General features: G+C 41.2%; 1 protein-coding gene across 7 annotated transcripts in view; it reads right to left on the bottom strand.

Moving 5' to 3' along the window:
- rpl31 (ribosomal protein L31) overlaps positions 1-15,509 on the bottom strand; it is a 122,481-nt gene extending 106,972 nt beyond the window's left edge. For 5 of the 7 annotated variants that reach the window (XM_080197134.1, XM_080197135.1, XM_080197133.1 and 2 more), the window contains exon 1: positions 15,003-15,509. In XM_080197134.1, the coding sequence (XP_080053260.1) occupies positions 15,003-15,166 (164 nt within the window). In that variant the 5' untranslated portion in view covers positions 15,167-15,509. Of the gene's footprint in view, positions 1-5,350; positions 5,480-15,002 lie in introns of all 7 variants that reach the window. The other 2 variants (XM_080197136.1, XM_080197138.1) reach the window with 2 other exon arrangements.
- Between the last annotated feature and the right edge of the window lie 209 nt (positions 15,510-15,718).

Below are 15,718 nucleotides of genomic sequence, written 5' to 3'. Positions count from 1 at the left end.
AGTTAAAAATAATTAAAGAAAACAACAAATAATCTCCTGACTGTATCACAGTATTATAATTTATCTATTCTTGTGTATTGGTTATAAAATTTATTTTGAAAATGTTTATGTATATTCTATTTTATCAAGGATAAAGATAAAGCTTTTTTCCTGCAATATTTGATATTTAAATGGTTGACAGAACTTGAATAGGAACAATTAGTTTTACATAAATGTGAACTCCACAAGTCACCATCTCACTATTGGTAACCTTCTTCTCCTCTCATTTTTCTGAATTTAGCTGTTTTCCATTATTTAATCTTTTCATACTTTTTCCTTCAATTCAAATTAATGATCTTTATTGAGTGCAATAGAAATTAAAATCAGGAGAAGTATTTAGCAAATGGCCAAGCTGTTAGTTTAAAACGTACACCATTGCCCAATGTCAAATTTATCCCCTTCTGTGATGAAATGGAAAAGAAATGCTTAAATATACAAGATAAAAACTTTCATAATTACAAATAAAACCAACAGAAAGCCCACAAATATATGAACCCACCAGCAAATTCTCCTTGCTTACAGCAAGGGATCAGGGGAATAATGGCACTTTGTGAAGCTTTGAAGATTGTACCAAGTGAAATGCACGATTATTCTGATCCAGAGAAGTTCCTTTTGTGTTTCTTTCAGCCTCTAGTGTTCAATTCATATGAGTAATTATTGGATAAGATCACACATCAGTCAATCAAGAGGTTGGCTTGCAGATTCTGATGATGAAAGTTTTGAATATTTTAAATGCCCTTTAGGGAAAGAAATCTGCTGTCTTTATATTTGGTCTGGCCTACATGTGACTCCAGACTCACGGCAATGTGGTTGACTCTTAACTGCCGTCAGGGATTGGCAATTAGTGTTGGCCCAGCCAGCAACGCCCACATCCCACATACGAATAAAAAAACACTTGGGATAATATTAACCTAATCTGCCTTTTGAGAAGCTGACTGGTTCGAGTGGGTGATTGGTTTACTTCTGTTACTGTGTTCATATGTGTCATCTACAAAGTTGGATGCATATCTCTATTCTTTAACTTAAGTCAATGATATGCAAATTGAAAAGCTGAAGCCGGAGTCAAGGTACCTAGTCACCTGCATCAACAAACTATTCTATGGCTATTTTCAGAAATGCAGTTTACAAATATGGTCTTGACCTGTTGCCTTCCACTGCTGATTAACAAAATTGAACGGCCATAAATCTACTTGTGAAACACAAAGGAAGGGATTATTATGTCCATGTTGAAGTTTCTAGATTTTGATATTAATGATAACAAGACCGTTCAAAGGAAATTAGTCACAATTCTTCCCATTGTCATTTAAGCACCCAAAAAAGAATTCTAACACTCCACAAGCAGAAAATAAACTTAAAGGGAACACACTATGTCACATGATCAGCTTCCCATGACAGCTAAAATCATAATACTGGCTTAAAATGGTTTTCAACAGTGTTTTCTAATCTCCAGCATATCTATAAACCCCAGTACTTAATACTGCAACAAAAGTATTTTTTCATTTACATTAGACAGTTTGATGGAAGAGACTGAAGTCTCATAAATAAGCTAGTATATAATTACTATCTGGAACACTGGGTTTTTGGACATTTTTCTAAGCGTGTTTTCTCTCTAAACTCTCTATGCTACCACGAGATGTGATAGAACAGGCCAAGAGAGGGCTGAAGTAACATATCTGGCAGAACCCTACGGTAACTACCTGGGTAGATCTGAAGTTTTGCAGGGGTGTGGTGATTGTCCCTTTGAGGATCCATTTGCAGAGTAAGCATGACCTGGGAATCCAATCAGGGAGCAGGGTGGGAGATCATCCTGGTGAGCTCAGGTTTCTGTACCGGAACCTTCTCGGAAGCTAAGTGGCAGCCAAAAGGCTGCAAGCCTCTGCATTATAGCTACATGTAAAGAAAAGTAGCAGTCGTTATTTACCTAACTTGTGAGTCAGAATTATTACAGGGGTTTCTTACATGCTGGACAATTTTGCTATCGTGCGGAAACAGTTCTTGCCAACAGAATATGTGTTTAAGATCGGGATCGGGGAGGGTGCAACAAGAGGAAGAGGAGGAGCAGAAAAGTGGAGGAAGAGAAGGCAAAAAGTGTCAGAATTCAAGACTGCACCGGTTGTACATGAAAAACTAAGTATAATATTGAAATTCCTGCCTGAGTCTTCTGTAGCAGAATTTCTGTGCGGCTTCACCCTCTGGTGAGCTGGCACCTGCAGTATCTCCATCCTGGTTGGTGCTTCTTGTCTTAAATAGTGTCTGAGCTGATCAGAGTGAGCGCGAAATCAAGTGGTAGTGGGTCTTCACCATCACTGTCTTTTTGATGTTCCTCTACTGCCTGGTCAGGTTGCACTTCTTGGGTATCTGATGTGGTGAGGTGAAGTAATAAGAGCATGCTTATACCGTTTGAAGCTTTTAAGTCAGAAGAGGTTGTGGGATGAAGAGGAAATGATAGAAGCTGGAATAAGTATGTGAACATCGTAATCTTCAATTGATTCTGTCCTGTTGTTGGTCATAGGCTCAGCAATGACTGTTCAAATAATGGCCATTATCATTGTTGCAGAGGAATAGGACATGCTGGTCTACCTGTTCCCCTACAGAAATTTCCTGCTCTATTTGGTTCTGTATCACTTTCCCTTGCAAGACATAGAGATGGTACAATCTGTCATGGTTAAACAGTTAGCTACCTATACAAACTGTGAGATGTGGATGTGAGACAGCACTATGTGTGGAGCATACCGGTGTTAAATAGGAGCCTTGACTGATAGGGATTATTGATAGATGGGTGATGGACTTGTGGTGAATTGAGGAGTGTCTAATGGTTTAGTTGGAAGGACATGGCACTTGAAAGTGCACACATATAAGCACTCATGTGAGGTCTTTGAGCATGGCGCTCCTAGAATGAATCTCAATATGACTATTTGCTGAATATGCTTTTTGAGTGTTTATCTGAAGAGCTTCTTGTCCTCTGTAGATACAGGAGAACTCTTTTACTTTCCACATCGCCCATCAAGGACTCAGTGCCACATATCAAAATCTTGGAGCCTGTACTCTGCTTTGTTCTACTTTTCCCTCTTTCCCAGATCAAATTCCCATCTTGCATGACTCCCCTTGACATTGAATGACATTACAATCACTGAATCCCTCATCATCACCATCCTACGGGTCACTGTTAACCAGAAACATAACTGACCCAGCCATATAAATACTGCGGCTCCAAGACTAGGACAGAGACTAACAAATCTGTGGCAGGTAATTCGTCACAACTCCTCAAAACCTGTTCACCATCTACAAGATGTAAATTAGGAATATGATGGAATACTTCTCACTTGCTTAGATGAATGAAGGGGCGGCACGGTGGCACAATGGTTAGCACTGTTGCTTCACAGTGCCAGGGACCTGGTTCACTTCCCGCCTTGGGTCATTGTCTGTGTGGAGTTTGCACGTTCTCCCCACGTCTGTGTGAGTTTCCTCCGGGAGCTTTGGTTTCCTCCCATTCTGAAAGACGTGCTGGGTGGGTGCACTGATCCGAATAAATACCGGACTGTGGCGACAAGAGGAATTTCACAGTAACTTCATTGCAGTCTTAATGTAAGCCTTACTTATGACTAATAAATAAACTTTAACTTTGAATCTGGCTCCAAAGACAGTCAAGGATGCTGACACCATCCAGACTCCTTGACTAACACCCACTCACCATCTTAAATATTAATTCCCTCTACCACTACCACATAGTGGCAATAGTGTGGCCCGTCAGCAACTTGTCATGGCTCCTTTGACAGCAGCATCTCCCAAACACACAACTTCTACCACCTAGAGTAACAGAGGCACCAGATGCATGGGAACATCATTACATACAAATTCCCCTGAGTCACACAGCAGCCTGACTTGGAATTATATTGCCTATCCTTCCCTGTTACCGAGTCAAAATTTGGAACTACCTTCCTAATAGCATTGTGTGTATACCTACACCACAAGTTGCAGCAGTTCAAGAGGGTACTCACCACCACCTACTGAAGGACAATAAGAGATAGGCAATATATGTTGGCCTTGCCAGTGATGCTCGCAACCAAGAATGAATTTCAAAAATTGACTGCCAACACCTACTCCAGCCACAGTACCCTTTGTTTTTAAGAGGCAGAGGCTAGCTTGAATTTAATGTGACTATATTGGAACATGTGTTGATGCGTGTAGTCAGTGAGCAGTGGTGGTTGCTTCACACAGCAATCATCCTAATGATCAGGTTGAATGAAGTTGGCATGCTGCTTGCATTTCAATAATTGGAGGGAGTTGATTGCACATTGCAATTTCCATGCCTATTTTTGATGACTCTCCAATATAATTCCCACTATGTTTGTTTTTATAGTCGTCATAACTTCATATCAAATGTATGTAAGTTTATTGCAAATTCCTGGTGACCTCAACAAAATAATGATATACTGAAGGAAACTGTCTTCCATGTAGCTTTTATGACTGTAATTTTTTAATCACATAATTGCAACTCATTCACACATATAAATAGGATTCTCATTCCAGGGCTGGATCAGATCTATTTCAAGTGGGAAATACAAAATTACTCTGGGAACCTTAATATGTAAAGTCAAGATGCACTGATATCAAATATCTGCAATCTTGCATCTTCACCAACTGTTACCAGTTCTCTGTGTGCTTGTCTTTACAGAAGTGAAGTTATTGGCCAAGTCTGTTAGTCATTCTTACTACTATGATAACTCACAGATTGTGATTAATAAAACACTACAAATAATTGGTCACAAAATCATTCCAAATATTACCATTATATGTTAGCAGATTTCCTCCATTCACATGTGCATTATGGATATAGCTGAAGAGTAGACACAATGGAGCGTCTGGGTCGTGCAAACGATGTTAATTGTGTGATACACTTGGCCAGTAAAAAATAGCTAGCATATAATCCAAAGTGTAAACTGCGTCATTTTTTTGAATGAAAATATCCAACATCATTGTATGATGACATCAGAATAATCAACAACATTTTAAAATAATTAAACATAATCAATTTTCAAGCACTTCAAATCAAAATCTTTAAATTTTATAGTTTATCCATAACAACCTTTCTTTCAGGATTATTTTCAGCAATAAACTATTTGTTGGCTTGATTAAACACGTTGACAGTTGATCAGAATAGGAGCCATTCATTAGCTCATATAATGCAACAAATTAAATGCTTGTAGTATAAAAAAAATCTGTGAAATACATGTGAATTTTGCTTTACAATGTATATTGAAATGATAGTAAAAAACAGAAAATAATTGCCCAGGCTTCATCACTAACTTACCAACTATCTCCATTACCTCACTGCTCAAAATGTCTTCCTTAAGTCTCTGTTATTCCTTATTGTCTGTAATTTAACCGTCATTTAATTTCATGTAATGTTGATTTGAGTGCAGGAAGATTGGGAGGTTACCTGGGAAGGATACAGATATACAAATCCTAAATTATAGAGAACAGCAAAAGGCATCACTTCAAATAAAGTTAAATTAATATCAAATGATTTTCAATTATTGTGCAGTAATCAAATTACACGTAACTATTAGAAATGAGGTCCTATGCTTTCAAACATAGATATGGATGGGGTTGTGAAAGTTAGCAGACAAAAACCTGCTACCTATCAAATTTCATATTAAGACTGCAAAAGCTTTATGCTTTTGGGACTTCAGTCTTTCCTTGGAGATGTCTCTCGCTAATGTCTGGCATAAAACCAGTGCAGGTGCTACATAATATACACTCAGTATATGTAATTATTGACTGGATTATAATGCTGTTTCAGTACGTATAACATTTTCCAGAAGTAGTGGGATTCTTTTAAGAAGAAAACAGTTCTCTGCCCTGCCTCTCCTCTTCAAATGCAAGATCCTCCCATAACCTCCTCCCTGTCTAGATACAGTTGGACAGGGAGCCAGGGAATCATAGATACATATAATCATCCACAGAAACCAGGACACCAGAGGTTTGATTAGCAGTGTTTGCTGAGTTAACTCATCTTAACTGGAATGTTAGAATGACCCACTGGTGGGTGGAAACGAAAATCAGATGATCTTGGGTGGCACGGTGGTTAGCACTGTTGGCCATTTGGCCCATCAAATCTGCACCAATCACAATCCCATCCAGGCCCTTTCGCCATAACCCCATGCATTTACCCTAGCTAGTTCCCCTGACACCAATGGGAAATTTAGTGTGGCCAATCCATCTAATCTGCACACTTTTGGACTGTGGAAGGAAACTGGAGCACCCGGAGGAAACTCACGCAGACACAGGGAGAATATGCAGACTCCACAAAGACAGTGACCCAAGCCAGGAATCGAACCCGGGTCTTTGGTGCTGTGAGGCAACACTGTTAACCACCGTACCACCCAAGATCATCTGATCTTTCCCACCCACCGTGGTCATTCTAATATTCCAGTTAAGATCTGTTAACTCAGCAAACACTGCTAATCAACTCTCTGGTCTCCTGGTTTGTGTGGCTAGCTAATCACTACTTTCAACAACTCAGATATTCACCCATTTATTTGATGATTATTGTATGAATTTAAATATCTGTTTTGCATTGATCACATCACCCCAGTGCTATTACAGGGGGAGTTCAAGTATTGTTTTCCCATCAACTGTGAAGAAACAATGATATAGTTCCAAGTCAGAATGATGTGTGTTCCCATGTGTCTGCTGACCTTGTCCTTCGAGGTGGTAGAGGTCATGGATTTGGAGGATAATGTGGAAGGATCCTTAGCAAATTGCTGCACTGTATCTTGTAGGTGGTATACACACTGCCACTGCGCATTAGTGGTGGAGGGAGTGAATATTTACAGTGGCAGATGGTGTGCCAATCAAGTGGGCTGCTTTTTCCTGGAATGTGTCAAATTTGAATATTGTGGAACTGCACTCATCCAGACAAGCGGAGAGTATTCTATCGCATTCCTGACTTGTGCCTTGTAGATGGTGGACAGGCTTTAGGAAGTCAGGATATGAATTATTTGCTAGAGAATTCTCATCCTCTGACCTGCTAAATGAGATCTGTTCTGAGTCTATCCTTTCTAGCATGGCGTTAGTGCTACACAACACAATGGAAGATGTCCTCATTTTGAAGATGGAACTTTGCCGCTAAATGAGGATGGCATGGTGGCATAGTGATTAAAGTTTATAATTTATTTATTTCTGTCACAAATAGACTTACATTAATACTGCAATGAAGTTACTGTGAAAATCCCCTAGTCGCCACACTCCGGTGCCTGTTTGGGTACACTGAGGGAGAATTTAGCATGGCCAATGCACCCGACCAGCACATCTTTCAGACTGTGGGAGGGAACTGAAGAATCCAGAGGAAACCCACACAGAAACAGGGAGAATGTGCAGATTCTGTACAGACAGTGACCCAAGCCAGGAATTGAACCAAGTCCCTGGCACTGTGAGACAGCAGTGCTAGGACAGTATGGTGGCACAGTGGTTAGTACTTGTTGCCTCACAGCGCCAGGGATCCAGGTTCGATTCTGGCCTTGGGTGACTGTCTGTGTGGAGTTTGCACATTCTCCCTGTGTCCGCATAGGTTTTCTCTGGGTGCATCGGTTTCCTCCCACAGACTAAAGATGTGCAGGTTAGGTTGACTGTCAATGCTAAGTTGCCCCTTTATGTCAGGAGGATTGGCAGGATAAATATGTGGGGTTATGGTAATAGGGCCTAGATGGGATTGTTGATGGTGCAGACCTGATGGGTTGAATGGGCTTCCTTTTGCACTATAGGGATTCTACGCTTTTATGAATTCTGCATTGGCCACACCTATGAATACTGTCATGGACAGATTCAACTGTGACAGATAAATTGCTAAGGGTGAGAACAAGGAGGTTTTTTCCTCATTGGTTCTCTCAGCATCAACTATATCCCCAATCTGGCAGGTATTTCCTTCAGGACTCAGCCATGCTGGCTGAGTAGGGGACATGGAGGTCTCCCCACTGAGTACATTCTGTGTCCTTGTCACCCTCAATGCTTCTCTAATTAGTATTCAACATGTAGGTACCATTGATTCATCAGCTGAGGAAGGCGATGGTAATAATCAGCAGATTTCCTTACCTATGTTTGACCTGATGCCATGTGACATCATGGGATATGAAAGCAGTGCTGGAAACTCCCATGACACTCACACCTGACTGTACACCACTGTGCCACTACCTCTGCTAGGTTGGACAGAACATACCCAGAGTTGGTAACGGAGGTGTCGACCCATTGACTGCTAAGTATGTTTCAGTGAGTATGAGAATGTCAAGTTCTCAGGGCAACTTTCCCATTGTCCCCAGATGTTAGTAAGGAGGGCTTTGCTGGGTTGGCTGGGTAGGGCATGTCTTCATTGTTTCTGGTGCTTACTTAAATTGACGACAGGTAATTTTATCCTTAGTCAATTTTTTTGTCTTAGTCTGATGTGACTGAGTGGTATGTTTGATGATTTCAAAGGGTTCATCAGAGTCAACCACGTTGCTGTGGGCCTAGAGTTACATGTGGCCAGACCAGATAAGGTGGCAGATTTCCTCCCCTGAATAATATCAGTGATTAGTAATTTCACGTTCATTATTAAAGATCCTTTAGTATCCATTATATAGTGGTATGGCTTGAAGTAAAACATTAAGTAACCTTTGCCAAACAACCTTAACATCACAGCTATACTTAGCAGTCTCAGAGTATGATGGCATATTTTGAAGGAAATATATTTTTAGCAATAAGTATCTCAAATTTAGTTAAGTATTCAGTTCTAACACTGTTCATAAACAGCTCAAACTTCTCTATAATTTCATCCTAACTCTTTATTCTATTTAGTCCTCAGTATTGGTAACTTTTATGTAGCAATTTTCTGACCAATTTTCTTTGCTTTTGGGTTCTCCTGTGAAGTTAGCTCAATGCTGCTGTATGATTCCATGGGAACTGATGGTTTTTCAATTCATGCGTGACTATTATATCCGCAAGTTATTTAACACTAGACGGATCATTGTAAATCCTAAACCTGTCCTGACCTAATGTTCATACACATCAATCTCCTACTAGAAGTCACTGGATACAGGTCCAGCTTGGGAAATTTGGATGAATTTCCTTTCCCTTCCCAAATGAAGGCAATTATAGCATTTGTATCTGGACAGCTGAGAAGCAGCAGATCACAGAGTTTTAAAGTTAACCTCCAAATTTGCTGAAAGTTCTGAAAATAGATTACACTCATTACATATAATAATATAGAAGTCAACTTGTGATTCACATCTTGTTTCCATTTCAGAATCTTTGAATTCATAACAGCACTTAAGCCTGTGCAATGTGCCTACACTGATATGAATTTCAAATATACAGTTCAAAGCTAAAGCAATGTCAAAAAGGATGTACCACTTTATTTATTAGGAAACTAAGTTCCTACTTCATTGAAGCACTGTAAGAACACTACAAAAGCGAGTTTTCACCCAAAGAACAGGCAGATTTAGGTTGAGTGGTAGATTAAAATATTAAAAAATCTCAATCCCAAACCCATCCCACCTTCTTATGGTTTTAACGGCAACAGGGTAGGATATAGGCAATCAAATCACAGGTTGGTACTTTGATGCTGCGAGCTTATGTATTGTTTGAATTTACCTCTTGAGTGTTTGAGTTTCCCGATCATCAGAAAATCCGCAGCAGAATTTATTACTCTTCTTTTTGGTGAGTTTGGTGCCAAGGGGCATTTAATCAGGAAGGAGGATGGTGGGTGCGGTCCATGCTGCTTTCTCACCGCCAATCCGATTAAGTCCCTGCTGGAAAGCCCATGGACATCCTTCCCATGCCACTACCAATTGAGGACTTGAAGTGGGCAAATGAGGACCTCATTGCCCCGCCGCTGACATCAAGCCTGTGATGGGTGGGTAAGTTGGGGAGAGGATGCTTGGTATAGAATCATAGAATCCCTACAGTGCAGAAAGAAGCCATGCAGCCCATTGAGCCTGCACCAACAATGATCCCACTCAGGCCCTATCCCTCTAACCCCACATGTTTACCCTGCTAATCCCCCTGACACTAAGGGGCAATTTAGCATGGCTAATCCACTTAACTTGCACAGGAAACCAAAGCACCCAGAGGATTCTCACGCAGACTTGGGGAAAATGTGCAAACTCTATACAGCCACCCAAAGCTGGAATTGAACCTGGGTCCCTGGCACTGTCAGGCAGCATTGCTAACCATTGTGCCACTTTGCCTCCCCATGCAAGTAGATCAACAAACAAGCCTTTCAGGTTTGCCCTGGGCTCCCTGGGATAGTGATTTAAGAGCCTGGTAGCATCTAGGATCAGCAAAGGCTGGACTACTGACTGCCATCCCCATTGTCCTTGCTGCCATCCCACACCCTGATCCCTGCTATCACTCATCTTTTGTCTGGGCTTCAATTACAATACTAAGCCTCAGGGGGGTGTCAAACTGGCAGCAGCCACCAATTCCGGGGGGGGGGGGGGGGGGGGGGGGCGATCACTCATTAGATCTGTCCACCCCTGATTGGCCTGCAACACTGTCCAGTTAAATGCCTGAGGGGCACTTAATGTGATGGGAATTTCCTAAACTGGTTAACGTGGAGCTCTCACCAGTTCTCCAGCCAGCAGGCAAGATTCCTGTCTCCACCATTAAATACCATCCCCAGAAATTAAACCCAGGAGAGTGCTATTGGATCCTGAAAGCAACTGCCTTTCCACTGCTGCTGGATTCAGCATGTTTGCTTAGAAAAAGCACCCTAACATGACAACCCTTTGCACTTCTCAGCTTCTCCGTCCACACCTGGAGGCCTCCAGTCCTTCCAACCCAAGACCTCTCACCACCTCAGGCTTTTGCCTTCTTCCGTAGCCTCTGATCTTCCACTAGGCCTCCAATCAATTCTCGCCACTCCTCTCCAGGATCCCAGTCACTTCCTCCGAAGGATCCACAGCCCCCACCTGTGATGCAGAACCACCTGTCTCTGGATTGCTTCCCACTCAACTTGTGGTCAAGCCAGTCAATTAGACTGCATTCGGGATAGGAAATTTGTCAATGTCATCATACATCAAAATTACAGTTTATTAAATTAAATTGGACTTGAGCTTCCGCAGCCTGCTAGAGAACTTGGTGGTCAGGATTCAAATAAAGATATCCTTATCTAGGACTCTGTAAAAATGTTTCCTTTCACTGCAGCAAATTCTATATTCATATTGGAATATGATATTTTTAAAGTGAATCTGGCAATTTTTAGCTGAATGTTCTCTTATGAAGACCAGGTGTAATACAAATACAAACTGTTGCTGATTCAATGTTTTACATGAAGCTTGAACGTTTTAAGTGAAAGTTCAGAAAGCACACATCAACAGTTAAAAACAGCTGACAGGCCATGTGAAAATAATTTTCAAATGTAAGGATGAATTTTGTGCGATGCAGCCCTCTTCACCCTATCCAGTCATGATGCATAATAAAAATGAGGAAGATTTCTTTAAATAGCACAATTCAGCAAAGAGTACCCTTCTCCTATTTTTGAGTGATCATTGAAGAAAGGCATAGCGGGACTGCACCTGGAATATTTCTGTTTGGCAACATCAGAATCGATCACCCACATTTCAAGGCCAGAACGAAAAAAAGCAAAGTTCGCTCAGCTGCAAAAGCAGTTAACAATATTCTCATAAAAAAAAACCTTACCAGTGTATGGCTGGAAATAGTTCCAATGTCACACATTTTTATTACATTTGAATGTTCACTCTCTATTACAGAACCACCTCCCAATGGCGCATCCCTACCGTTGTTCAGGCCTGGATCAGCAAGGTAAGTGAATCACACATGGGAACTTTCTGGTTTCTCTGGCTACATGGCTTAGTTACCGCAAATCATTTGGGCCATTGGAGGAATGTTGGAATGCCGTAGCACCACTGACATAAGACAATGGTGAGTATGCCATTTTTTTCTAATGCTGAATATTTCCCTGTTGGTTGGGAAAAGGTTGCACTTGTCAGAATATTGTCAGAAATCAATGCTACTATTGACAATGGAACTGTTTGATAGATACATTGTGAGTGAGGCAGTTAATTTGGTGTCAAATTAAGTGCAAGTTTGTGTTGGTTCCTACACCCACTAGAAACTGGGTTGAGCAGATTAAGTATTAATAATCACGATTGCTTAGCAGCAGCTGTCAGGAGGAGGGGGAACAGGAAAATCAATAATCAGATGGAATCAAGTGTAATGTTATCCATTTATGGTTAAAGTGTTAAAACAAAACATATTTTCTTGGACCAAATTGCTGGCATTTTGAATTTGTAAATGCTGTTTTTAAGTGAGCTACATTGTATTTACAACCTATTCTAGAGTCTTCAAATTTAAATTAACTGATTTGAGAAAACTACACACAATATTGTTCTAACTGGTAAGCAATCTTATACCAAAAATCATTTGGAAGCACAAGGACCACAGTTTATTAAGTATATTTACATATAAATCACTGATAAGGCCCCAGCTGGAGTACTGTGAGCAATTCTGGGCACCGCGCATTATGAAGGATGTCAAGCCTTCCGATGGGTACAAAGGAGACGTACAAGAATGATATCAGAGACATGGAACTTCAATTATACAGACTCGCTAGAGAAGCTGGAATTGTTCTCCTCCGAGCAGGGAAGAGTAAAGAGAGATTTAACAGAGGTGTTCAAAATTATGATCAGTTTTGATGAGTGAGGTAACTTCCCAGTTGAGGAGGCAGAGTGAGAGAGAAGTTTTTTTTTATACAGTGAGCTGGAGTGCATTTCCTGAAAGACTGCTGGAAGCAGATTCAATAATAACTTACAAAGAGAATTTGAATATCTATTTGAAAGGGGAAAATTTGCAGGGGTGTAGAGAAGGGCAGGAGAATGGGACTAATTGGGCAGCTCTCAGAGTCAGAACAAACACAATGCTGAACAGATTTGATGGGTGGAATTTTTCTATCCTGCTCACCACGGGAATCATAGTGGGTGGGACGGGGAGCTGGAGGGAAATTACTATACAAAGGTCCGTTGATCTTGGGTGGGATTTTCCAGTCTTGGGGCGAGCGTGGCCAGAAAACCTGGCACAGATTTCTGGTTTGCACTTATCACAAGTCTATGCACAGGATTAAGAATCTGTTAAACAACTTAGCAGTGATCTGGCCACCCTGTTACTTTGCAGTGTATGCCCTTGGGAATTCACCTTCAGTGCATTCTGGAGAAAAACAATGCAATAAAACCCAAATATATAATGACTAGATTTAGGTCTTGAATCCTCTTTAATGTGACTTTATCTGTACATAAGACATTGTGATTTAAAACTACACAGTGTAATAAAGTCCATTTTCCACATGTTGCTGCTAAGCACTAGATTAGAAACAACAAGTGAGGGAGCATATACATGTGTAAAGACTGTCCAAAAACAAAACACAGCAGGTAATGGAAATCTGAACTAAAAACAGAAATGGACAGTATATCTTTATGCAAGTTTCCTGAATGCCTCCTCTATCATGGAATGGTATACGGAACTGCCAGAACGAAGGACATAACTTAATAAACAATTCACAAGGAGGAGGAGGAAGGCCAAAAAGTTCATGTGACATGTCAACCTCTTTCTCGCGAAACTCAAGACAAAATTAAACTTGCAGACAATGCAAATATAACGCATGCAGGCTCCAGAAGAGGAAATCTGCTCCATCAGTGACACCTGCTTAATCAAAATCTATTCCATTATCTCTCAACTTAGAGATGCTAAAGGTGAAATTCTGCAAATATCGGCAAAATATTTACTTTGTAGGGCTAGTCCTCCTTATTTCCTCTTCCCCTGAATCCCCACAGTGCCTCGCCCAGGTTCTTAGGTGAACCTTGACTGGTATTTTCGGCTACTTGACTATGAATATCATTGTGATCATGCTGAATTGTGTCCTCACCCAACATCTCAACTCACTTTCTAATACATGTCATTAAATAGCATGTCATGGAATCTTGGCTCATTTTCCTCTTCTCTAGCTTACTGGTACTGAAACTAATTGTTGCAATCCGATGTTGCCTAGCTGAGATGAGCTGGTCTTCAGCAAGCATGAAATAGAGACTAGGAGCATCTTTTTCTCTATGCCTTAGGGAGACAAGACACAGTACCTCTGCCTACTAGCCAGCGAGGGAGCCATACATTCATTTTTGAGACTGAACAGCCGGTCCTCAACAGTTAGTGCAATCAGTTTGTAGTGAACGGGATAAATCATAATCAGAGATGATAATAAAACCTCGAGGTTCAAAATAAAACTTAGATATTTTCAAATTTAAACAGATTCAATTTTATAATTAAATAAATGACAATTAAAATGAAATAATAAGAAGGCAGTTCAATGATGTATGATATTTATGCATAGATTTATAAAGGAGGCTCAATTGGCTTTGAAGTTATATGGTTACAGGCAAATTTTTTTGAGACAAGCTTAAAAAAGCCATTTTAAAAATGGAACGTAGCTGTCATTACATAGCACGTATCTTGACAGCCAGATTTACTATTGAGTACAGGCTTCAGATACGCATCCATTCATGCATTTATGCAAACATGAATTTAAAAAAGGGGCAGGCAATCTCAACTGTACTAAATATAGCAAGTTTTGCGTTTTTTAAAGACAAGGACACGAAAACCAAAAGGAAAAGTTCTGTGATTTTATAACCACGATCAGCATTCAAAGAGACATTCAATAATCAAAGAAAACCAATAATGAATGTTCTCTACACCGCCCACGCCGTTGTGAAATTAATGAAAAGGTTTGACACACGAAAGCAGCGCATAAGAGCAGAGACATCACATTAAAGCTTAAGAGTTGTCAAAGTTCCGCTGAAATCTACACGGTGGGTCTGAAAGTTGTTTTCCCCTCCCCAGCTCTTCCCGGGTATTTGGGAAGCCGAGCCTGTTTATACAGGAGAGTGGGGGTGATAGTGAGTGAGTGAGTGTCTGAGGTTTACCTTCTGCCGCTGCTGACACCTGCCGGGTGACTCCACACGGCCGAGCCGCCGCTGCTGCTGCTGTCAGCTGGAGCGATGGGTGCGCGGTCAGTGGGCAGCGCCGCGCGGCTGCGGCTCACCAGCGAAGCCGGCCTCCTACATGCTGCCTTCTCGGTGTATCTCATGTTGCAAACGCATCTCAAGGCGGGCGACTGAACCTGGGGCAGGGGAAAGAGTGAAATCCGCAGACTTCCCAATCACCATAGAAACTAGTAAATGGCAGAAACGCATTTAGTTTTAAAAAAAAACTGATTATATAATCAATCCAATTCTGTCACTCTTCGCATTAAGTGATGATGAAGGCAAACTGACACAAAGATTGGGATAAATAAACATTAAGTAGGTCAGAGGTTTTGTTTTTTCTCTCTCTCCTCCCTCCCTCTCTCTCTCCGGATTGTAAAAAATGTGTTTGCTCCCCTCCCCTCCCCCGGCGGGGCTGGATGCAGTCCCCTCTCTGACTGAACAGGAGGAAATGATCCACTGACCTAAATATTTTTCCAAACATCTGTGACCTTTTTCTGCCTCCTGGGGGAGGAGACAGGCGCGGGTCCAAGGGAACGTGAGCCAAGAGAAATGTGCGGCAGGGAGGTGTGCTTCCTGTGGCTGAGGATGGAGGGGAGGGCGGCAGATCCATTTGCCCATTCTGGGCACGCTTTGCCCCGCAGGGAGGCAGCGGC

This window comes from Carcharhinus amblyrhynchos, chromosome 10 (genome assembly GCF_965287045.1).
Source record: "Carcharhinus amblyrhynchos chromosome 10, sCarAmb.v2.hapA, whole genome shotgun sequence".
Lineage (NCBI taxonomy): Eukaryota > Metazoa > Chordata > Chondrichthyes > Carcharhiniformes > Carcharhinidae > Carcharhinus > Carcharhinus amblyrhynchos.
Note: the sequence above shows the minus strand (reverse complement) of the source record. Positions and strands in the feature narration are given on the sequence as shown.